Genomic DNA, 24429 nt, shown 5'->3' with positions numbered 1-24429 from the left:
TTACGAGCTTTCAAACAGTTGGGAGAGTGATGGGGAGCATTCTCGCAGGCCTCTCCCTCCTCGCGCAGGGCCCACTGCTGGGCTGACCCAAGACACACGGCCCTTTTCTCAGCGGGGCTGATTCTGCCCACTCACACCCACCCTCGGCCTGGGGACAATTGGCAATTTCTGGACCCAGTCTTTGGCGGTCTGTCTTGGGGGCTCGGTGCCACTGGCATCCAGGAGGTAGAGGCCAGAGATGCTGCTAAACAGCCTATGGGCACAGCGCAATCCCACGGCACAGAAGTGTCTGATCACCTGCCCCCAGATGTCAGTAGTGCCAAAGCTGAGAAGCGCTGCCTCGGGGGTCCCCCCTGGACCAGGCCTTGTCCCCCACCACCCGTCCCCAACCCCCCCGACCCCCACCATGCCCAGGACATCAAACACTAATCTAATCCCTGCCGCAGGTTTTGTGCTGGCTAGTGAGGCTCTCATTCTTTTATTCTCACGTATTCTCGGTACACACACGTGCAATGAGCAAGAATAAAATGCAGCCATAAAACAAAACGAGGAAAGTGAAAATAAGCGCACTTCAGAATCTCTGAACACTGTACTAAACCCTCCAAATGTTACTCTGCATTTTTTTTTTAAAGCTCCAGCCAAATCGGAATTTATCTATTGAAACAACAAAATAACCGATTCTAGCCATCGGCACTACTGAACACATGAATGTCTGCTGAAAAGCCAGGCGAGGTCCCTGCTAAGCAGTGGTGGTGTGGTCAGTCCCAGCAGGGACTTGATGGGCAGGGGGTGGGGGTGTGAGGGGGGTCCTGACTCACCACCCCCAAGGAGGGGGAGGGGCTCTGTCACTTCCCTTCCCAGGGCGTGGGTTCCCCTCATCAGCAAAGTGGAAATAAAGCTGTTTGCCCCCAACCCCACGGTGACCGTGAGCGCTACCCGAGTTCTGGGGTGGGAGATGGCTCTGCGCGCCGCACATAGCGGTGCGGTCATAGTGCGACGCGTTCAGGACACACGTGGGACGACCAATGACAAACGCCAAGGGTCTTTCCACCTCTTGAATCCTTTTCCTGAAATGTCGCATCTACAAGTGACTGGAAACCCACTGACCCAACCCCTGAATTGTGCAGGAGATGACAATGAGCCTCCCAGAGGTCGAGCGACCGGGCTCTGGTCACAGCCCGCACGGGCTCAGATGTCCTGACTCCCAGCCCAGCACACTCCGAGGGCCGGCCCACCTGGGGCCCCTCCCTCCCCACTGCGGTGCCCAGAGGGAAGGAGCCCGTCTTACGCCCGAGGCTGGGAGGGCCTCAAGCACGGGAGGTCAGCGTCTGGGGAACCCGTGAACGAAAGGCACAGAGCAGCCCCCTGACTTACTACGTCATAGCCTGTCGGGGCTCGGTTCCGAGAGGCCACCACCCCCACTCCCGTGATGGGGTCCATCGACGTCTCTGGCAAGGCTTCCGAAAGGTCTTTGACTTCAGGCATGGTGGATGGGTCCTGGTTCCGAAAAGGAAAAAGAAAGCACAAAATTCAAACTGAGCGTTTGACGCGAACAGTGCAAAGTCTCATACAGACAGGACCGGGCTCTCGGCAAATGCCCTGAGCTCAGCTCTGGGTGCCTGGGCTGGTGACGGGAGCCCTGACCTCACCCGACTCTTTCCTCAGACCAAGAATTCAAAACGTGCCTGGCCCCTACTCGTCTTGAGGCAGCTTGGAACGCTGAGCTAACACAGCTAATGAGGGCTTGTCCCTTCTCTGAGTGGGTCATTTGAACTCAAACCCAACAGCAAGGCATTCTCAAATCTCCCATCCAGCTGCCTGACTTCTGAGCAGACACCAGAGGTTTCTCCGAGGACAGATCAGAACCACCTGGCCTGTCTCTCCCTTACACTAGTTCCTTACAGAGGGGCAGCCTTCCAAACCCTTGGTCTCCACCGCAGCCGAGGGTGGAGTGCCCAGGAGGCAGGGCTCTGCAAACACAGGCAGGGAGGAGTGTCTTCTGGGCGCGGAGGTGAAGGAGGAGGTGAAGGAACGGTGCTCGGCCCAGGATCCAGGACCTCGAGCACGCAGGGAGCCACAGAGCCAAAGGTGCAGAGCTGCTGTGAGAGCTAAGAGTCACGTGAAGGAAGGGCCTGGAGGCACACAGTAGGTGCCCAACGAAAAGCAGAGGATGCTGGCGGAGTCTGGGGTGCAACGGTCCGGTGTAACTGACCAGAAACGTGGTGGGTGCCCCTCCCGAGAGGACTGGCAGGCCAGTGCTGAATCCCACAGGTCTCGGGCATTTACTCAAAGCCGAACACTAACAATGCCCATAATTCTTGCTGGGCACTTTGGGAGAAAGGGAGGGAAATGGAATTATCATTCCGCAGCTCACTGCCTCTTGATGTGACCAGAGGAGACAAGCAGTATATGGAGAGCACCAGGTCTGGGCAGCTCGAGTGGCAGTGCACCAGAAAGCAAATAAAGGTAACACCTTATGTAAATGACTTTTAGTACTTGTAAAAGGACAAGCCTTGAAAAAGAGCGAGTTAAATTCCACCCCCTTCTGCAGCAATTAAATTCCACTGGCTGCGGATCTGCCAGGTCTCTCAAGGCTGGTTACTGCTTCTGGAGCACACCAAACACCCTGCCTAACTAGGCAGGCAGGAGGGATACTCGCGGTCCTCAGCCCAGAATCAGAAAAGGCAGAGGCTATTAAAAATGACGGTGCCTCCTAAATAGGAACAACCAAACTGCTCTGTGCAAGTCACCCGAGTAATCGGCACCCCCCGCCCCCAACCCCGGACCCCACAGAAGGCTCTGGAAACAGACTTGATGCAGTGGAGCCAAGTCTCCACTCCAGGCGCTTCTTAGCCTGACAGCGGCCGCGCTCACGGCACCTTGTTATGACAAAAGCCAAACGAACTATCGCTTTCCTTAATTCTACTGAAAACAAGCTTCTGGAAGCCCAGGATAGAGCCCAGGAAACCACGCCGCATTCCTGCCTCCTCTTCTGTTTTCCAATTGCACTTGCCAGGTGGGGTTTATCTGCGTTAAAGCACAGGGTTTGGGGCTCCTTGCACACAGTAGGCATAAAGAAAACAGCGAGCGGATACCCATGCACGCCCCCGATAAGGGAGGTTTAGAATTAAAGACCGGCACCTGCCCGAGCCAAAGCACACACTGATCAAAAAGTACCTTTGCATGGAAAACCTTATTGGTCACATAACAATAACAATGCTGCAGTTTGCAAAATATCGGTACCTGCTGTTGGTTACCAAAATGCTTTGCAATTAACAACTCATTAACAGAATGTATGAATTCTGCCCGTGCTGAAATATCACGCTGTGAATTTAATAAAGAACATGCGCGAGGTAAGGGTTTTTTTTTTTTTTTTATTAAGATAGCACTGCCTCTACTGTCTGAGAGAGAGGGGAGGGGGAGGTAAGCATGGAAATAACTAAGACATGTTTTATTTGCTGATAGATTCCCATCCTCGGGTTACAATATTCTCTCCGCGAGGCACCGATGACAGTGGCTCGCTCTCGCTCGGAAGCGCGCTCTCGAGTGCAGCGGAGGAATCCGCTCCGAAAGCGAGGATGCGGCTCCCAGGATGCACCGGGGAGGCAGCCCAGCAGCAGGCTCCAAGATGGCTGCAGGCTGGCTGCAGGCTGGCTGCAGGCTGGCTGCCGCCCGCCCGCCCGGGCAGACAAAGGACCGGCGGCCTGGGCCCGCACGCGGTCGCTCGCAGCCCAGCCTGCGGGACGGGAGGACGCACTGAGCAGAGCGGGACACAGAGCCTCTCGCACGCCTTCTTCTTTCCTTCCCCCCCCCAGTGGCCGTACCCTGGGGATCAAGGCAGCCTTTGTGAAACGCAGACAAATGACTCCTCGCTGCTGCGCGGGGCTGAGGCCAGCGCGGCGGTGGCGGGAGCACCACCACCACCACCAGCAGCGGCAGAGGAAGCTTTTAATGAGAAACGCCCAAGATATCCATGGCAGAGGCAATCACTCAAAGCAGCTTGCCCTGAATTACATATTTTCTGACTGCAAATTACTTTTAACAGCGTCTCTACCGTCACTTCAATTGACCTTCCTAACAAAAGGCCATTTATTAACTAGCACTCCGCGTTTCCCCGGGCCGTGGTGGAGCCTCGGAGCCAGGCGGGATGGCACTGCCTCCCGGTACTCAGCTGCCCAGGGTCACAGGCCAGGCCTCTGTGAGGGGGAGAAGAGGCCATTAACGCTGGCCTGCAGAGCGAGTCTGCCGGGGAGGGGAGGGGAGCTGGGGGCAGGGTGTTTAAAACCCACATTAACCCGTCTGGCTGGCGAGAGGCGATGCTGGTCTGGAACACGAAATTCCAGGGCCTCCTTGCAACGGTGTGGCTCAGTTGGTGGGAGCGTCATCTTGTAGACAGAAAGGTCACGGGTTCGATTCCCGGTCAGGGCACATACCTAGGTGGCGGGTTTGATCCCTGGTCAACGCACATAAGAGAAGGCAACCAATTCATTCTAACACTGATGTTGCTCTCTCTTCCCCCTCCCCCACTGCTGTCTCTAAAAAGCAATGAAAAAAAAATGTTCTCTGGTGAAGATAAAAAAAAATTTTTTTAAAGCTTTCTCAGGCTCCGTCTCAATCAGTGCTCACTCTAAGCCTGGGAGGTGGCTGGGTTGTATTATCCCTGTGTTAGCAGGGGAAAAAAAAAAAAACCTGAGGCCTGGAGTTCTCAGACATCATGCAGCTGGCAGACAAACAGGACCTCTGATCCTCCTTCCCCAGCCTGGCCTGCTTTCCCTGACACTGTGCAGGGAGAGGCCAACATCCGATCCCATATCCGACTGAGAAAGCAGTTTCAACACTAATTATATTTAAAATGCCACAGCCCTCCTTTCTGTCGCCATAGCCCAGTGAGTGAAGCGAGGGGAAGAGAAGTACAGAAAGATAAAAGTAACAGGGGATTAATTTCCCTCGCACCTCAGTTTCAAGATTCAACATTTCCCTCATAAATAATTTACAACAATAAAAATGAGCTAAGGCCATGTTTGTGTAGGACGGAGGTAAATTTAGGCCTAATGAGGGAGATCGGAGCACTGCACAGGAGGGAATAGGTTGATGCATGGTGCGTGCGGGCCCATCGACAGCACACAGGGGTTCCATTACCGACAGCCAGTCGCAGGGCCAGCTGCGGGGGAGGGAGCAATTTGCAAAACTTCCACCGTGCTCGCTGTGGCTGCGCCTCTACAGTGAAAAACCAAAAGTTGACCCAGTATTGCAGATGACAAGATAACGGATGTTGAAATCACTCCGAGCTATGGGATGGGGCCAACTCAAACTAAGTGGGTTCTCAGCAAGGGCTAGGTAAGGAGCGAAGGCGGGTGGCAGCACTGGGAGTCAGGCTGCTCTTGGGTGTGGGCCGAGCGCAGTGACCTTGAGCCGTGACCTTGAGCCGGTTCTCTTAATTGAACCTCGGAGGTCATCTGGTCCCAATGCCCACCCCAGTCTCTAATCCGGGTGCTGGGCAGCCTCTGCTAGATCATTTGCAAATCCGGGGGCTGCAGAGCCTGGCTCTGTTTCTGTGCCGGCCCCAGGAGGATTTCTCTGCAGGGTGGGAGGGCAAGCGAGGGTGCACACACATGTGTGCAGTGTGGGGTGAGGTGTGTTTTCCAAGCCAGGAGGATTTTTCCCATGTCATGCTGGGTGGGCACTATGCAACAACGCTGGATGGTAGAAAACCGTTTCCTGCCTCTGCCTGCAATGCCGCAAACAGTGCCTGGGGTGGGGGTGGCGGGGTGGGGGGGCCGCTCGGGCACTGTGGCACGGCACCAACGCCGTCCTAGCGGGTTCACAGAGAAATGAACTTTGACTATAAAGCCCCTTCATACAGACAGCACACTGCTCCCTTGTAGCTGATCAAAGAATTACTACAACAGTTTGCTTAATCCCTGAAAGTCAGCGGTGCTGGGCTTAACTGATGCTGAGCATTGTTTCAGAATCAAAGGCGTGCCTCCCGGCCCCAGTCTGGGAGAAAACTAAGCTACTGTATCACAGTTGAAAACTCAGGGGAACTTTGATATCATCTCTGTTTAATTTCCCCAGCCCCGTGAGCCTGGGGTTTATCTCATTTTATCAACTCCTTTACTGAAATCAAAACCCAACTAACAGAGCTCAGACCTCTCTCCACCGAGGCCCCTTCAGCGGGGGTGAGGTGCGGGCTGTGGAGTTTAAAGATGGCGGGGGGGGGGGGGGCGCGGGGGGCGGTGTGCAACAGCTGCAGGGGGCGTGGGGTGCTGCCTTCAAAGGAGGCACAGCAGGAACCCCAACTCAGCTGGCCTCCCTGCCGGCTCGGAAGCCTCACCAGCCAGCACTGCCCACCAGGGCTGAAGGCATGACTCCAGCACAACTTTTCAGCAGAGTAATTTCAAAGTATTGGGGGAGGGGCTGGTTAAATTGGGCTACTGTAATTGAAACGACAAAAACAGTGGGTTAATTAAATCCCCACAGAAGGGCAACATTGCTATCAGCTTGTTTGAAACCCAAAGTCAAAGGCACAAAAGACATCAAGGGTCGGCCCACAGCTCCCAGCTTGCAGGGCTGGGAAGAAGCGGTGGGTAATATTTCACTCTGTGGGAAATGGCCCAAGAGCAGGGTCTCGGCTGAAAATGGCTGCCCCCCAGGAAAAGCTGCTGCGGTGGCCCCCGGCTCCGCCTGCTTCTCAGGGCTGGCGGTGGTCTGCGGGAACCCACGCCCCTCTCTGTGGCCCCATAACTACTGGCACCTTTCTGCCAACACAACTGAAGCCGGGGACAGAAGGACACTGCCCCGTCCCCCCGGGAGAAAGCCGCAGCCAGGCTTTGCCAGTGCATGCCACAAACCCACGCAAGCCCACAAACCGGCCACCTCCGTGCAGCCGAGGTGCAGAGACCTACCTCCTCGGGAGACCTCGAGCTGCGGCCAGGGTCCATGCAGCACCCAGGCAAATGGCTAGCTGGCTCTTGGGGGACAGTGTGCAGGCTGTGGCGTCACTGCAGACTGCAGGATAGATCGGATAGCATCCTGGCGCCTCCTGCACTTCGGTCCGGACCACTTATCTAGCGAGCGGTCGGAAGCCAAATCTCTCCAACAAACGCTGTGGAGTGCAGTCCGGTGGCAGCAGGCCACAGGCTACCGGGACGGCTGCTAAGATGCTGGGAAACGAAGGCGAGTGTTTCTCCAAGCACACCTGGGTCACCAGGGATTTTCCAGCTCGGGGACTAACGATGACAACCATTTCCTTTTCCCCAGTAAAGGTCTGTGGCTTCTAACAGAAGAACCTGGTGTACAAATGCATCCACTCCATCTGACCTACGATTACATTTAGAGTAACCATTTGATTACCAAACAAATTTCCCCAAAACCATGTGAGGCAGGCCTGGGGTTCAGGCGGTTGCAACCCAGTACGGTGCAAAGCTAGATCCAGGAATTCACTCTCCAAAAATAAATCCAGGGTCAAGTTCTACAGCACAGCAATGGCCAAAGTCCTGCCCCTTGCAAGCCTGACTCTGCAAAACCAGGGCTCCTGGTGCGGGGAGAGGGGGGGCACGGCATTCTCCAGTGCACTGTGGGCCCTGCACCTGCTTGCCCTCAGTTACTGTAAATGAGGTCATCCCTGCCCACTCCCCTCAGGTCCTGGCGCCATACTGTCCCCTGGAGAGAAGGAAGAGGGATGACCCCCACAGAAGGCAGATGCCCTGCACATGAAACCATCCCAGGAGGCCCCACGAGCAATGCTTCCTGGATGTTAACTGCCACAGATGAGTCATATCCTTGCCCTCGTGGCCCCAGTGTCTACAGAGGAAAAAAAAAAAAAAGCCAGTGTCATCTCAGCGCGGGACAAACGGGCTCCCGGGCCAGAAGCATCAGCACACACGGCTGCGGGTGAGCCAGGCATGCCCCGCATGGGTGTTGAGAGTTTCCTTCCAGACATCCGGGCATCTAATCCTCCTCCCTGTATGCTGACAACTTCCAAAACACCTCCACAGCCCGGCGTGTCCTCCCGAGGCTCAGGTGTGTATCTGGTGTCTCTCGTCACCTGCGTGTCCCATGAGCACCTCAAACACGGTGACCTTGCCATCCCACCCTGAAGCATCTCCCACACTCCCGGAGCCTAGCAGGACCCGGCGCACAGCCGTCCGTCCTCAGACACTCACGGGGAGCCTCTGCGCTGGGCACTGAGGGCGGGCGCGCACAGATGAGGGAGGGAAACCCGGCGCTCCGGAGCAGGAGTTCCCGGACCCTCGCAGGGATAAGAGCCGTCTGGAGAGCTGGTTTAAACAGAGATTCTCGAACCCGCCCCCAGAGAACAGTTCGGTGGGTCTAGGAGGGAGCCTGAGAAGCCGCGCTTCTGGCCAGCTCCGGTGATGCTCAGACAGCTGGGCCGCCGTGCACACCTGGAACAGGGGGCGGCCGTGACTTGTTAGATGTTTGACGCCTGACCCAATGAATGAGCGAAGGGATGGGAAGAACCTGAAGGCAATCTCCCGGGAGGGACAGCCTCCCAGTGAGTCGTCCCCCAGCCTCCTCTCCCTCCGCAGCACAGCTCACCTGGCGTCTTCCCTACGACACTCCCCCCACCCTCCCAAATCTGGGTCGTGTCTTCCATTCTCCCCAAAACTTCCCCAACTGCAACTGCCCAGCCAGGTGGGTAGGGGCTGCCCATGAGAATCCTGATGTTGTCCAAGGACACAGCCTTAGCACACACGTGTGCACACACAGCCCTATCTTTTGGGTTAGAGCACGTTTTCCCTAGAAGAACGTAAGTTGCCCTAGGGGGTTATGCCCAGGGGTCATGCGCGTGCCTGGCTCACAGGGGTACTCGATAAGTAGCCATCGACAGATGGATGGAAGGATGAATGCATGAAGTTCCTATCATCCTCTCAAAATGGCCCACATTTCACTGGGTTCAGGAGGGCGCCCAAGGCAGCCCCACGCAGGACAAACAGCACCACTCCGGGGATGACCCTCTGCCAGGGGAGGGGAGGCGGCCCCGCAGCCCTCCAGGCTGGCCGCACAGACGCCGCGCCTAAGGAGTGTGTAGGAACCACACTGCCCACTCCAGCCCTGTGTTCTGATTTAACTGGTCTGGGGCCGACCCTGGGCGATGATGCCACCGTGCACGGTGACACAGCAACCAACAGGACATGGCCGCCACTTGTGGAGCTCGGAGGCTGGAGGACATATCCCAAAAGAAAGGGACGACACAGGAGGGGACTCTTCCCTCTGCCTGGGGAGCCCCGGAGCCTGAGAGAGGAGCTGGCCCCCGGGGAAAGGAGGAGGGTGCAGGGCGGCGAGGAGGCCGCAGGCGGAAGACACAGCATCCGCGGTGGCGGCGGGAACCACGCAGACGGCGGGGAGAGGCGTGAGTGGTAGATGGGCTCTGGGATAAGCTTATGAGATGTTTCAACAAACACACACACACACACACACACACACAAAAGAGTCTGCACTTCTCTGCTCTTTCTCAGGTCCGAGCGACGACACGGGTCTACAGGAAGGGGCGCCCCACTGGTCAGAAGGGAGGGATTCCCAAGTCTTCCTTCCGTTCGCAGTTCCTCTCCTGTAACTGAATGCTTCTCAGACCAACATGCCACTCGCTGCAGACCCCCATGGGGCCTCCTCACGCCATCAGCTCAGCGGGGCGGGTGGGGTTGGGGGCGGGGGTCAGGGGTGGGGGAGAGTAAAGCAGGGGGGCGGAAGTGCTGCAGGCTTTGGAGTCAGAGGGCCCCAAGCTTGAACGCCAGCCCTGACACTTAGCACAGCTGTGCGACCCCAGGCAGGCTGCCTACACTGGGTGCACGTTCCCACCCCTGTAGCGTTGGAATAAGAGAGGATGCTATTTTCTCCACAGGGTTATCATGCATGTAAAGAACTTGCAGAACCTGCCTCGAAAGATGCAATTCACAGGGTGGAAACGACAGCCCACGGGATGGGGGAAACCTTTGCAAACGATAGCCTCTGATAAGGGATTAAAATCCAGACCTACTAAGAGCCCCTAATACTCAACAACAAGACACTGAAATGATTACATGACAAATGGGCAGAGGACTTGACTGAACATTTCCCCAGAGATGACACACGCATGGCCCACCAGCACAGGAAAGACAGGATGTCATTAGGGAAATGCAAACCAAGACCACAGCGCGATACCAACTCACACCCTGCAGGGTGGCCACTCTCCGAAAACGAAAAACAAGTGTGGGCCAGGGTGTGGGGGAAGCGGCGCCCTGGTGCACCGCTGGTGGGGATGAAAATGCAGCCATTACGGAGAACAGTATGACGATTCCTCAAAAAAACTTAGAATAAAATTTCTATATGATCTGGCAAGCACACTGGGCACACATCCCAAAGGACTGGAAACAGGGTCTTGAAGAGAGATTTGTGTGCCCATGTTCACAGTGGCCTGACGCACAACAGCCGAAAGGCGGGAGCAGCCCACGTGTCCGTAAACAAATGAACGGACCAGCAAAACGTGGCGCATCCATACAATGGAGTATTATTCAGTCTGAGAAAGCAAGGAAACTCTAGCGCATAGCACACTTCGGTATGAATGACCTTAAAGACATTATTCGAAGTGAAATAAACAGTCACAAAAGGTCAACTACTGTAGGATTCCACTTACCGTATTTTTTGGACTAAAAGACACACTTTCCCCCAAAATTTGGGAGGAAAATTTGTCTTATAGTCTGAATGTAGCATACCTGGCTTGCTGTGGGGGGCGGGGGCGGTGGAGAGGGGTCACAAGTTATTAAATGTTTTACCTTTTTTTGCTTCAAAAATTTTTTTCCTATTTCCTCCTCTAAAACCTAGGTGTGTCTTATCGTCCTAAAAATACGGTAGATGAGGTACCTAGAGGACTAGTCAAATTCATAGAAATGGAAAGGAGAGTGGTAGGGGCTAGGGGACTGGGGGAGGAGGAAACGAGAGTTATTTAAAGGGCACGGAGTTTCAGTTTCTCGAGATGAAGATGTGCCGGGGATTACTCACACGGCAGGAACACACTGAGTGCCGCTGCTCCATACAGTTAAACACGGGTAACATGGTAAGTTTTATGTTATGTGAATTTTACAACTGTTGTTTTTTTAGAAGTATCTACCACCATTGTGGTTCTATGTCAATACGCAGAGGTACAACCTGAGAGGGTTTTCAACATGCAGATCCGGGGCCCCTTCCTCAGATACTCCGAGTCCCGGTCTGGGTGTGAGGTCCTGGCATCCCCATTTTCATCAACATCCTAGGGAAGAACGTATTCATTGACGTCTCTCTCCTAGAGGATCAGGGGATACTCTTTTGAACAGCCTGCTTTGCTGATAAGTGCCCGTTTGTTTGTTTTTTTAATTTAAAAATGCGTGTGTGGAACAACCCCAAGCTGTTGACTGTGGCCACGGGCTCAATGAGAAGGCCATCCAGCCCGCAGGGACGTGTGAGCTACAAAGCTCCAACGCCGGGCCCCCGGGCTCCAGGCCCACGGGCCTCTCGCGTTTCAGCCTGGACAAGCCCTGCACCTCGCCAGCAGTGTGTCAAGGAAACCAAACACATGCCCGCAGGATGTCCCCGGTGAGGAGGTAACGTCAGACACACCCGGCAGTGTCTCTGCCTCCCACGCAGCCGGGGAGAGCAGAGCCGACACAGGCAGCCCCACCGCACACGGAGCAGACGAGGCAGGGGAACCGCAAGTCCCAAGGGGCAGCCTGGCAAGCGGGAGACCCGGGAGTGCCTGGGAGGGCCTCGGAGCCCAGCGAGAACAGCCTGGCGCGGAGAGGCGGGCGGCTCGCTCAGGGAACCCAGGCCTCCCCTCCCACAGCCCTAACGAGCGAAGGAGACCCTGCTCACTCAGCCGCAGCCCACTAAGTACAGTGTTCTCAGCCCACCACAGCCAGCCATGTACTCATTTGTTATCTTCGCCATCGTAATAGCACCTTTGGCATTTCCCCTGTGGATGCCGACACCATCATTACTTTCCAGCGTGGCGAGGAGGTCGCGCTCCGAGAGTGAGGCGTGGAGCACTTCCAACCTGCGAGGGCAGAGGGGCCCAGGACACCTGGATGGGCACGCCCCCAGGGACAGACCTGCGCCGAAAGGGACAGAGGGGAACTCTTAGCCCCCGCCCCCACCCCTTCCAAGGCCCTGAGAAGGGGGATCCAGGAACATATTTGGGTGTTCGGTGTTGGAAAAAGTACTGAAGCAAGACATTCTTACATGTCTTTTTCTTAGAGCCACGCCCCCTCCCACACGCAGTGTCTAGACGGCAGACCCACCAAACTGGGGTCTGTCCCTGAATCCCACTGCACCTTAGTGCGGACCACTCCCCTTCATCCTCCGTCGACGCCACATGCATGCCCTTACATCAGCTGATTCGGACTTACGGGGTAGGATTTATTCTTAAGCCACTTTAACGAATAAGGAACTAGGGGTTCAGAAAGGTTCCACGAGGCTCCCTGACTTGCCTAGAGTGACCTGAGTTCCAGGAGGTTCAGTGAGACTCAAATCCAAGCCCCGAAGCTCAAGCCCAGCGTTCTTTCTGCTCCAGCATCCCTTCCCGTTTGCCCCGAGAAGAGCTAAATAATAAGCACAGAAAGGCACTCTACAAAAATAAATAAATAAATAAATAATGAGGCTGCTCTCCTGATGAATCAGTTAGCAAACCTTAATAACCATGAACTTTTACTGACCACTCACCCCCGTGGCAGGCACGGAACTAAGCGCTTCTCCTGCAACAGTTCATCGAATTCCCACCACAGTTCCACGCGCGAGAGGGGTTGTCATCAGCCTCGCTCTACAGGCGAGGCAACTGAGGCTCAGAAAAGTTCCTCCATTTGCCTAAGAACACACAGTGAGCAGGAATGCCAAGGCTTCAGCGGAGGTCTGGTTCTAGAGCCCCTGAATTTCACAACCACGTGCACTAGTCCAGTTACAGTGGGGACAGTGGCAGGGCCGGGAGAATGCCTTCCACACAAATAAGGAGTGTGGCCAAAAATGCTCAAAGGAAGGGATGAAAACCGTGCATGAGCGAAGACGATTCTAGGTTCGGATGGACCAGTAACTGCCACACCAGTTCCCTGGCGTGTTCCCTGAGTCTGGGTGCCCCGGCCCCAGCACAGGCCCTGTCTCTCAGAGGCCCCATTGAAACATCCTGGGCGTGGCACAATACCCCCAAGTACCCTGCACGACTTCCAGAGAGCAAGGAAGGTGTCGCTCACCTCCTGTAACTAACCTTCCGAGGACACTGAGTTTTTCAGTTAGCCTAGGCTTCTGCAGAGCTTATCTCCTAACTTTGCTGAGGCTTTTCTGGTGCCGCCGATAAGATTTTCTAGCCCTGTTACAATGAGATGAGATCCAGCCAGCTGTCGAGAAATGTACAATGAGATTACGTTGAGGGGGAACCACCAGAGACAAAGGCCGCGGAGGAGGCATGGCCTGCTGTCTGCTTTTGTGGCAGAAATCTGAGTGGGCGCTGCTCCTCGGGTGGGGGCGGGGAGCAGAGAAGGGGCAACAGCCACTTGTCTTTTGCCCTGGCGTGGCCTTCCCCTGCGCCTTGCTGAGAAGGCTGCTGAGGAGCAGGGAACGGAAGAGGCATATTTTTTTTATGGTGAGAAAGGCTGATCGTTTAGGAAGAGTTATGTGTTGACAACAAAGAGGACAAAGATGCTCATGAGCCTTCTTCACCTGGGCCTGTCTCTCAGGATTTGATGTCCCCTGGCGCTGGGCCATAGCTCTTGTCCCAACCCCTGCCCTTGAGCCCCACTTGAGCGGGAGTCCCTGTGGGGTGCTCATCAACACAGCCACCATCCTTCCAGGATGAGTATCCTGAGTCTCAGTTGCCGGGGCCAGGCGCCTCATCTTGCAAGACAGGTGCCCTGGCTACTGGGTTTCCTCTTGGCTGCGCCCAGGTCACAGATGAGGCCACACCCCAGATGATGCCCGAGGCTCAGGTGCACTCTGGTCTGCACCCACGTGATTACAGAGAGCTGGACCCCAGGCCAGGCCAGTCAAATGTCTGTCCGAAGTCTGTGCCCCGGCGGCCTGGGCACTGGTGAGCTGCCTCACCTCTCAGACAGGCGGAGGGGGCTCTCGGGAGGCCATCACCTGTCCCAGCCCTGGGGGCGCTGCTTGCACTCGGGTCCCCAAGCTCCCTACCTCCTGCCCGCCGCAAGGCCAAGCCCGGACGGGAAGCCACGGCGCGCAAGGCCGGGCAGAAGCGGCCGGGCCTGTCCCCGCCGCGCGGGCCGGGCACGGAGCCCGCAGGCCTCGGCGCGCTCGGCTCCGCCCGCCCGCCCGCCCCTCGGCCCGGGGCCCGCGCCCGCCCGCCCGCCCGCCGGGGCAGCAGGGCCGGCTCGGCCAAGCCTCCGTGTCGCCCGGCCCGCGCGGCCTCACTTAACTGTTCCCCGCTGGGGCGGCGGCGGCTGCGGCGGCGGCGGGTCCCGGCTCCGTCTCACGCAGAAGCAGCTTCTCATCGCCCGGGCGGCGCGGGAGGGGCCGGGCCCGGGGCCCAGGCGGCGGGGCCGGCGCCGCAGCTCGAGCGCGAGCCTCACCGGGAGCGGCGGCGGCGGCGGCGGGGGCGGGGCGCGGCCTGGCGGCGGCGGCGACAACAGCGGCGGCGCTCCCGACGCGGGCCGGGCTCCGGGCCTCCTGGCTCTGGCGCTGGCTCCGGGGGTGGCAGCCGGCGCCCCGGGCTGGCTCGGGCGAGAGGATGGAGCGGGAACCCCGAGACCCTGGCGTCCGGAGCCCGTGCTGCCACCTAACCCTAACCTGCCTGCCCCCAACCCCGGCCTCACCCACGGCCGCGCCTCCGACCCGGGCCTCACAGAGCCTGCAGGCAGCCTCAGTGCGAGCCTCAGACCCCCGGGATCCCCGGGCCTCTTGGAGCCTGGGACACCAGTATCCCCTCCCCTAAGTTGGTCTCTTCCAGGGACCAGCAGCCCACTCAGCTCTCATAGGCCTCACTGCATCCTTGACCAGTCGTAACGCACTGCCTCAGATCCCTGGAAGCCCCCAGGCCTCTTGGAGCCTCGGCTAACCGTCAGGCGTGCACACACACGCCTACACATGCCTCTTGCAGGGACACTGGCCCACACAGCCCTTCTAGGCTCTCCTGAAGCCCACGCCAACTCCTCTGCACATCTCCAGTTCAGGGGACCCCACTCCCTCACCTGCCCCAATACAAGCTTGGTCAGACCCTAGAACTCACGGCTAGTTCCAGGCCTCTGAAAAGGACCTGATCTCCTAGCAAATTCCCCCTTCCCCATATGCTGCACCCACAGAGGCCTAGAGCCAAAGTTATGGGGTCTGCCTCAGGGAAGCATCCAGAGGGAAAGGTTTAAGCAGAGGTGCTACCCTACAATATTTAGGGAAAGGAACAAGCCACGTACACCCTACCCAGCCCCGGCAAGGCACCCCCAAGCAGACGCCAGCATGCTATTTGAAAGGATTCTTTTCAGAAGGCTGGAGCATTTGGAGCTGAGAACCATGTAGGAGTGAATATGCATCAATTTGCTAATGCATCAAGTCTCATTTTCACACATTCCAGGCTTTTCCAAAATAGCTGTCTGTTCCTAAAGAAAAATGGGGCCAAGCAGAGCTGGCTGCTGAAGAAAAGGTCCTGCAGGGAAGCCGGGCAAGGGTGTCCATTCCAAGTTCATGTGTCACTCAAATGCCACTGGTTCGAAAGGTCTCACGGGCACGTGCTAGCAAACCATTAAGGGACAGACAACTCCTATGTTATTTAAACTGTTAAACACACACACACACACACACACACACACAAAGATGGAAAGTTTTTAATTTCACTTCCCGAGTTTAGCTTAACCAGATACTAAAATCAGATTTAACACCAAAAAGAGAAGTGCAGACCTCTACAGAACACTAGATCGTATATTATCGGCAGTTGGATAATTTGAGAAAATGTTGCACGCCATTTATAATCTAACTTTTGGAGAATCGCAGTAAGTGTTAGTAGATTAAGGTCCACGTGAAGCCCAGGAGTAGAGCAACCTGTTTAACTTGGCATTTCTCAGACTCATCTGAGCTTGGAAAAGAAGTTCACTAATTAATCTCCCACATGCAAATTACTGCTATAGACCAACCCACTCAAGTATATAGTATTTGTAGAAACTACTACACAAAATTTTAGCAATTTAAATCCGGATTGCAGTAAAACAAATCAAAACCCACGATGATCAAGCAAGATTCATTCCAAAAGTACAAGGATGATTCAACATTAGGGAATCTGTAAATTCACCACATTGTTAAAGGAAAATAAATCACAGGATCTTATCAACAGCATAGATGCTTTCAAAGTATTTAATAAACTTTAGCCAGTTGTAAAATTTTAAAAAACTCTTAGTAAACCAGAAAGAAAATTTAAACTTCTTAGCATGATGAAGCTTATGAAAAGCCATCAACAAACTTTCTAATGGTGAAACACTAAAGTTTTTCTCATTTAAGTAAAAAACAAAACAAAGATGCCTACTATAATTGCTAAAAACTGAAGCCAATGCAATACAATAAGAAAAGTAAATAAGAAGGACAAATATTGGAAGAGACAAATGTGTCATTATTTATTCATGAGCATACCTAAAAATAAAAATTGAAAAGAATTAACTGAAAAGTTTAGAGGTTCTGGTAAAGGCCAGTTATAAGGTAAGCAAAAATCAATGGCTTTCCTAAATGCTAAGGGTTTTTGAAAATCATCTCCATATAGAAGGACTTCCATTAGAATGAGACTCTTGGCTTCTCTCGGGCTGGACACATGGAACAGACTGACAGCTGTCTGGGGTGCAGGGGGACTGGATGAAAGAAGGTGAAGGGATTAGTCAAAGGACATAGATGCATGACCCATAGACAAGACCACAGTGTGGCGATGGCATGAGGGAAGGGAGAATGAGGGCTGGGTAGAGGTGGGCAAAGGGGGGGGGGATAGGGACTACCGTAACAGTGTAAACAATAAAAATAAGTTCAGGCCTGGCTGGCGTAGCTCAGTGGATTGAGCGCGGGCTGTGAACCAAAGCATTGCAGGTTCGATTCCCAGCCAGGGCACATGCCTGAGTTGCAGGCCATAGCACTTCACATTGATGCTTCTCTCTCGCTCTCTCTCTCTCTCTCTCTCTCCCTCCCTTCCCTCTCTAAAAATAAATAAATAAATCTTTAAAAAAAATAAAGTTCAAAGAAAGGCTTTTGGTCTCTCTCCACTTTCGGTGGGCGAGGAGGGATGAGTGACTTTGCCGATTAGTGCGTCTGGGAGAAGGAAGTGGGTAAGAACAGATGCTTCGGGGTTCTCTTTTTGGCTTTGGCTGATGGCAGGGAGCGAATATTTTCATGTACTCTCCACCATGTGGTAAGTGGACCTATTTCTGGGGCAGAAAGATCGTATTGCCCAGCACTGCCTGATACTATAGAGGTAAATCTATCCAATTCAAGGGGAAATACAGGAAGCCCACTTGGCTACAGACCCAAAGCTACATTTTCCAGTCAACTTTATCAGTAATAAAAGAAGCATGTTTATCTTATGCCTCTTTCCTATACCGATGCCTCAGTTTCTTCCAAAAGAAGAAGAGGGAGCAAGGTACTACTTATAGGAGCCCCTAAATAAGCTACTAAATACCTGTAACTTCCATTTAAAAAGTATGTTTTTTAAAAAATTTGTATTCACATTAGCAATGTATACAATAAAATCCCTAGGCACAAACTTAACAAGAAATGGGAGGGCACATAGAAACTAAAAAGCCTCACACAAGGACATGCGAGAGGTCCATAATCGACGGAAAGGCACGACAAACCCCTGGGCAGGAAGTCTCAGTGTTGCAAAGGTGTCCTGTCTCCCCAACTCAATGTACAAATTGAGTGTAATCCAAATCAAAGAACCAACATGATTGGGGGTGGGATACTATGGAATATGACAAGGTTTTCTTAAAATTTATCTTGATAAATAAATATAGGGAAAAAATCCAGGAAGTTTTTGGAATTGAATAATTATATTAATATTATGATAAGATTACAATAATAATAAATGTAAAACATAATGTAAGCTTTACATTATATTTTAATATCTGTTACAGCAGTATTATATGTAGGAATATACACTTTGATCATATTTTAAATTCCCTGTTTATAAATGTTTCGTTTCTATCCACTGATCTACTTGTATATTCTTTGTTTTAAAGATGTTATTTATCTATTTATTTATTTTTTAGAGAGAGGGGAAGGGAGGGAGAAAGAGAGGGGGAGAAACATCAATGTGTAGTTGTGGCTCATGCGCCCCCTACTGGGGGCCTGGCCCACAACCCAGGCATATGGCCTGACCAGGAATCGAACCAGTGACCCTTCGGTTCTCAGGCTGACACTCAACCCACTGAGCCACACTGGCCAGGGCATATTTGTATATTCTTAACACCCCACTCCAAACAATATTCTCTTGCCCCGACCACGTCAATTTCTTCACTAGTCTCCTGGCTTTGCCTCCATCCAAACAATGGAAAACAACCACCAGAATGATCATTGAAAAATAAAGAAATGCAGCAAGTCACTCACCTGCTTAAAGCCCTCAATGACCTTCCATAAAATAAAATAAAATTCAAATGCTCCAACATGACCTGTAAGATCTCTGGACCTTGCCTGTCACTCCACTCTCGTCTCAGCTACGCCCCACTGGTTTCCTTTGAGATCCTTAAATATCAACGCTGCTTCTTCACTGGGGACTTTACCCAGAGAGGTGAAATTTTACCTCCTCTCCATCCTAACTGGGCCTGGGTCCCCTCACCCTTAAACTCAGCGCTTCAATGTCACCTCCTTGGAAGCCATCACTGGTCATCTGCCTAAGTAGGTCCCTGGTGTTTTCATACCACAGGAGTCCGTTTCCCGCTTCCCACTCACCACAGTTCGTAACTACCTACTATTTGTTCATCTGTTCAACTGTCAGTCTCTCCCCCAGACTAAAAGCTCCCCCAAGGTATCTGCTCATCAAGCATAAAGGGGCAACGCATACTAGCCCCTCAGTAAACATTTGCTTAAAGGATAGATGTGTCAACACGTAATATGTGCCCACCCTTTGCCCATGTCTGATAATTATCCAAAGTAAACAATCAGGCAAGTGCACACAGATGTATGTTCAAGGATAATTATTTCAGCATTGCTGATAATGAGAAAATATTGGATGTATCCTAAATGTCTAGCAATAGAAGATCGAGTCATTTAAAAAAAAAAAGCTGTATTACCATAGAAATATACCACATATTTTGTTAAGTGAAAGAGCAGGCTATAGAACAGAATGTATTTATTCTACCAGCCTGTTAACTTTATATTTAATTGTGATTATTTATATGTATTAATATACACTTATTGATTTCAGAGAGAGATGGGAAGGGAGGGAGGGAGAAAGAGAGAGAGGGAGAGAGGGAGGGAGAGGGGGAGAGAGAGAGAGAAACATCAAGCAATTGCCTCTCACAGGAGCCCAGACCAAGGACCGACCCCACAACCCAGGCATGTGCCCTGACCGGGAATCAAACCTGCGGCCCTTCAGTTAACGGGCCAAAGCTTCAATCAACTGAGCCACACCAGTCAGGGTGAGGGTAGAGACTTTTATCTTCTATTTCAACATATCTATATCTACGTTTTAGTATATCCTAGAAACTCTGATGCAAATAACAGAACACCCAACAGCGGTGGCTTGAACCACAGACACCGATTGGACAGGCCAGCACCCATCTGCCTCGGTCTTCTTGTTACAGGAGAATGAAGACATTAAGAACACACGTCCTCCCATCCTTTGCTGACATCCTCAGATGGTCCCATCTTTCATGCTTCCGTGCGTTGCCTCATGGGACAGGTGACTCCTCCAGCTTCAGAGTCACGGCCTCCTCCTCCATGGCAGGGGAGCAGGTGGGGAGCAAAATCTTCCCCAGAAACTCCCGCAGACCTGCTAACATCCCATGGGCCAGAAATGGGGAACATGGAACTCCTAACTGCAAGGGAGGCTGGGAAGTTGGCGTTGTCAATTACGGTCACCTCCTAAGTCTGGCCATATTGCCAGGCCAAAAAAAAAAATTACCATCACCTTGGAGAACAATGTGGAGGTTCCTCAAAAAAAAAATTAAAAGTAAAACTACCCTTGGACCCAGCAACTCTGCTTCTGGGTATATCTCTGCAGGGAAGGAAAGCAGGAGAGAGAAGAGATACCCACATCCCTTGTGCGCTGAAGCATCATTCACAAGAGCCGAGGCACGGAAACGACCTGGTGTCGGCTGATGGATGGATGGATGGATAGAGAAAACGTCAGGTATAGAAAAAACAGAACATCATTCAGCCATAAAAGTAAAAGAAATCCTGCCATTTATAACCCTTGAGGACATTATGCTAAGTGAAATAAGCCAGACGAAGAAAGATAAATACCACAGGAGCTCTCTTACAGGTGGAATCTGGGAAAACCAAACCCATAGAAACAGAGGAGAGGAGGCTGCCGGTTGCCAGGGGTGGAGGTGGCGGGAGCATAGGCAGATGGGCGAAGGTACTGAAAGGTCCAGACTTCCTGTGACAAGGTGTGTGGGATCCAGGGGCCTGCAGCATGGTGACTGCAGCTAGTAATCCTGCATCGTATGCGTGAACGTTGCTCAGAGAGTAGACCTTAAAAGTTGTTGCCACAGAAAAATTTAAAAGCGTCCCTAGGTGAGGTGACAGATGTGTTAGCTGACCTTATCGTGGCCATCATCTCACTGGTGTAATATTAAATCATCACGTTGTGCACCCTGAACTTACACAATGTCATGTGTCAGTTACATCTCAATAAGCTGAAAACAAACAAGAAAAGAAAAGAAAAAACAAAATAAAATGAATCACTGCTTCCTTACCAGGGAGGAAGGCAGTTAAGATTTTAAAAATTGTTTTATAGCGCTTGTTCCGAAAACAGTGGGTAAGGGCGGCCAACGGTTGGGAGGGCAGGTCCTTGCTGCTTTCCAGGCCTCACCCGCGCGGGTCAGGGACCTTCTCGGGCAGCTTCCTGAGCCTGAGATCGCCACTGCTCGCGTCTGTCCTCTCCGGCCCTCCGTGCGGGGCCCTCTCCCGTAATAAACACATCCTCACTCCTAGGGCTGCGTTTTGGGTATTGATCTGTGGCAACCAGAACGGATGGATTCTGCCTCCAGAGCTCGAGGGTAAAATCCCATCCGTCGTCAGCCTCGCCGGCCAAACAGAGCTTCTCCCTGGGCTGAAGCCTCCCCGACCGACCTGTGCTCTCAGACCGAACCCAGACGCCGGCCGGAGCAGGAGGCAGGCAGGTGGGATTATCGCGCTCGTGGGGCAGGTGTGTAAGTGCGGGCTGGCTCTTCCCACGAGCGTCTGGCTGAAAGGATGTGGAAAGCAAACACAGAACGACCACAAACGGCGCTGCTGAAACTAATAAAACCATAACCACGTGCAGAACTGCCTTCCTGACAAGGAGACGCCACGTAATGACGGACCCAGATTGTAATTCTTTCCATCCCCTCCCTCATCCAGAGGAGCGCGACCTGGAGAGGCCGGCAGGGAGGAGGCACCGGGAGACGCACGCCCACACGGCCACTGCGGCTTTACGGAGAGTGGCCGAGATATGGAGGCAACCCCCTGTCCATCAGCAGACGAGTGGGTGAAGAAGAGGCGTGTGTATACGAGGGACTAAGACTCAGCCATGAAAAGCATGAACACCTCGCCATCGGCAACCACACGGACGGACCTCGAGGGCACTGTGCTGAGTGACATAAGTCAGACAGAGGAAGACAACGCCAAACGACTTCACTTGCATGTGGGAATCTGAAAACAAATAAATGAACAAGCAGAAACGGAAACAGACTTGTAGATGCAGAGAACGGTGTGAGGGCATGCCAGACGAGGGGGGGCGGGAGGGTGGGTGTGAAGGCGAAGGGGTGAGGAGGTGCACACTGGCAGTCACGGAGAGGTCCTGGGGAGGTAAGGGACAGCACGGGCAGCAGCCCACGACACTGTGATAACCGTGTGTGGTGTCAGACGTGTGCAGGATCCACAGGGGATCGCTTAGTAAAGTCATGTAATGTCTAATCACTGGGTTGTGCACCTGAAACTAATGGAATACCGTGTGTCAGCTGAAATTAAAACATAAAAAATGATTTTTTTAAAAAAAGAAGGCATCGAAGAAAAGTGGCTTCTTTTTCTTTCTTTTTTCTTGTATCATCGACAACTACTCTACAGATGTCCCCCACGGCCCCCCACTGTGTCCCCCTCCACCCAGGCACCCCCCCCGCACCCCAGCCTTCCACCACATTGTTGCCTGAGTTCATGGGCTCTGCATGAGCCACCTCCTCTCCTTCTGACTGTGAGCTCCATGCGGGCAGGCACCCCAACGAGTCTCGACTGCAGGACAGCAGTGGGTACTCGACAGACGTTTCCTGGAGTGACTGACGTCAGTTCCCCACGGCAGTTGTTAAAAATCATGATAACTCCCTTGCCCAAGGCACTTCCTCCACGCCAGGCCCGGGCTAGAACCCGCCTGCAGAGATCAGTTCACTCACGACTGACATCGTCCTGTGAAGCGGAGGGTGACCCCCACATACTACAGTTATGAAATCGGGGCTTCCCGAGTCGCCCTGGAGATTTAGGCGACTAAATGGAGATGTCAACTCCAAAGTGACAGCTTGTAACTTTGCTATGCAAAATTCTCATCACGATTTCCACAGTCAGGGAGAACCTCCCGATGGGCGAGCCATGACGGTAAACAGCTAACAATGCCCCTTCAGCTGCTCGCTGGGACCCTGGCCAGGCTCCTGGGTGGAGAGAGATGAGCAGAGTCCGTTTTCCCTCAGGGTGCTCTCAGTCTGGAGGGGATTCCGATGTTGCTGGCCACAATCACTCGGTCATCAGACCAGAAACACGCTCAAACCAGGGTGAGCACCAAGGAATTCGTGGAAGAAACAGGCTTCTCACCGGAGCGTCACGAGGCAGGGAAAATTCCAGAGCTTTTCCAGGGCCACATGCCCTCCTGCTGCTCCTGCTCCCCGTGTGTCTGCCTGTTTCCTCTGCCTTTCTAACAGACCCCTTACCCTGCTCCTCCTCCCCTCCACAACCTAACCTGGCAGCCCCCAGGGTGCTCCCAGCCCTGTCAATATCACGCCAGTGCCAGGGATCTGCAGACACTGACAAGCATCCCTGCGCCCCAGCTTCAGGGGGAGAGAGTCTGACAGGCCAAGCAATGGCCAGGTCTCCCCCGGACCCAATAAACTGGGATGCAGGGGAGACCGCATCTACTCACCGCCTCCATGTGCGAGCAGGCCCTGTCCTCAGCCGGGTTTCCTCCCAATCCGAGTCTGGTGTCCTTATTCCCTCGATGTCCGTGGATGTTTAACAGTGAAATCTGAAAACGGGAAGCTGAGCAGTTCGCCCTTTGTTTTCGCTGGTTGTTCGTGTTTCGGTTCTGCTTCACATCATCGCTGCCCCGAGGTGCTAAGCTCAGGAGGAAGCCTTAAAGAGGCAAGCAGCTCAGGGTGATGTGCTAGAAGAACTGCGGGGGATAAAAAACACATGGGTAATTTTCAAAATATTTATGAATGGCACAGGTATTGCATAAGGCGTGAAGTGATCCGCTCAGGGGGGTACTCACACACAGAGGCAACTGCTGTCGTGTGGGGGGAGAAGAGAAAACCCCACTCTTCCAGGAAGCAGCTACAGAGCAAAAGGATGGGACATGCGGGCCCTTGAAGAGTGAGGAGCAGTGGACAGCAGGCACGGGAGGGACGCTGTGCAAAATGCGAGGAGGGTAGCTGGCCGGCAGGGAAACAAGTGCGGTGAAGTGGCGGGCAGGGCCAGCTGGACGGATGCTTATGGTGACCCAGAGTGAGGGTCTTTGGGAGCCACATCCACACAGAATCTCATCCAAAAAAAAATCAGTTTTAAATACCAGCCACACACTGAGGACTCCCAGGTGTATGTCTCTAGCCCAGATTGTCCCTAGACTCCAACGGGCACAGCCAATAGCCTACCTGACGTGCCCTTGACTGTCTAGTGGCATCTCCAGTGTAACGCGTCTGGCGCTCAGCTCCCGAGCATGCCCCCCAAGCCCCTCCCCCCTCAGTCTTTCCAGCTCACCCGCTGGAAACACGTTCTTTCCGTTGCTCAGCCAAACGCCTGGACCCCCCATCTCTGCCTCCCCTTTTTCTCTACGCATCGTATCTACCATGTCAGCCTCAAGGCTCAGGACCGTGAAGGCGGGGCTTCTACGGAGCGCCGCGTTGTTTTGATCTGTGGAGGAGGCAGAGCACGTTCCACCGGAGGACGTGTGTAAGTTGGCCAGGCAGGAGTGGTGGGGTCGGGGCACAGGAAGGAGCTGCCCAGGCAAGCAAGGACACCACAAAAATAGAAGGAGGTCTTGTGCGGAGATGACAGGGAGGTCAGTGTGACGGGAGGGGACCGGTGACGTAAGATGTA

At 53.5% G+C, this 24429-nt stretch overlaps 1 protein-coding gene across 4 annotated transcripts in view; it reads right to left on the bottom strand.

Moving 5' to 3' along the window:
- The window catches only part of MVB12B (multivesicular body subunit 12B), a 169157-nt gene that overhangs the window by 137524 nt on the left and 7204 nt on the right, over positions 1-24429 (bottom strand). Inside the window, exons 1-2 of one of the 4 annotated variants that reach the window (XM_028532633.2) lie at positions 14391-14555; positions 1375-1497 (exon numbers count right to left, since the gene is read on the bottom strand). In XM_028532633.2, the coding sequence (XP_028388434.1) occupies positions 1375-1497; positions 14391-14465 (198 nt within the window). In that variant the 5' untranslated portion in view covers positions 14466-14555. Of the gene's footprint in view, positions 1-1374; positions 1498-6905; positions 7482-14148; positions 14232-14390; positions 14556-24429 lie in introns of those variants that run through there. The other 3 variants (XM_036022240.1, XM_036022239.1, XM_036022238.1) reach the window with 3 other exon arrangements.

This window comes from Phyllostomus discolor, chromosome 3 (assembly GCF_004126475.2).
Source record: "Phyllostomus discolor isolate MPI-MPIP mPhyDis1 chromosome 3, mPhyDis1.pri.v3, whole genome shotgun sequence".
NCBI lineage: Eukaryota > Metazoa > Chordata > Mammalia > Chiroptera > Phyllostomidae > Phyllostomus > Phyllostomus discolor.
The sequence above is the reverse complement of the archived record's forward strand: the minus strand, read 5'-3'. Positions and strand labels throughout refer to the sequence as shown.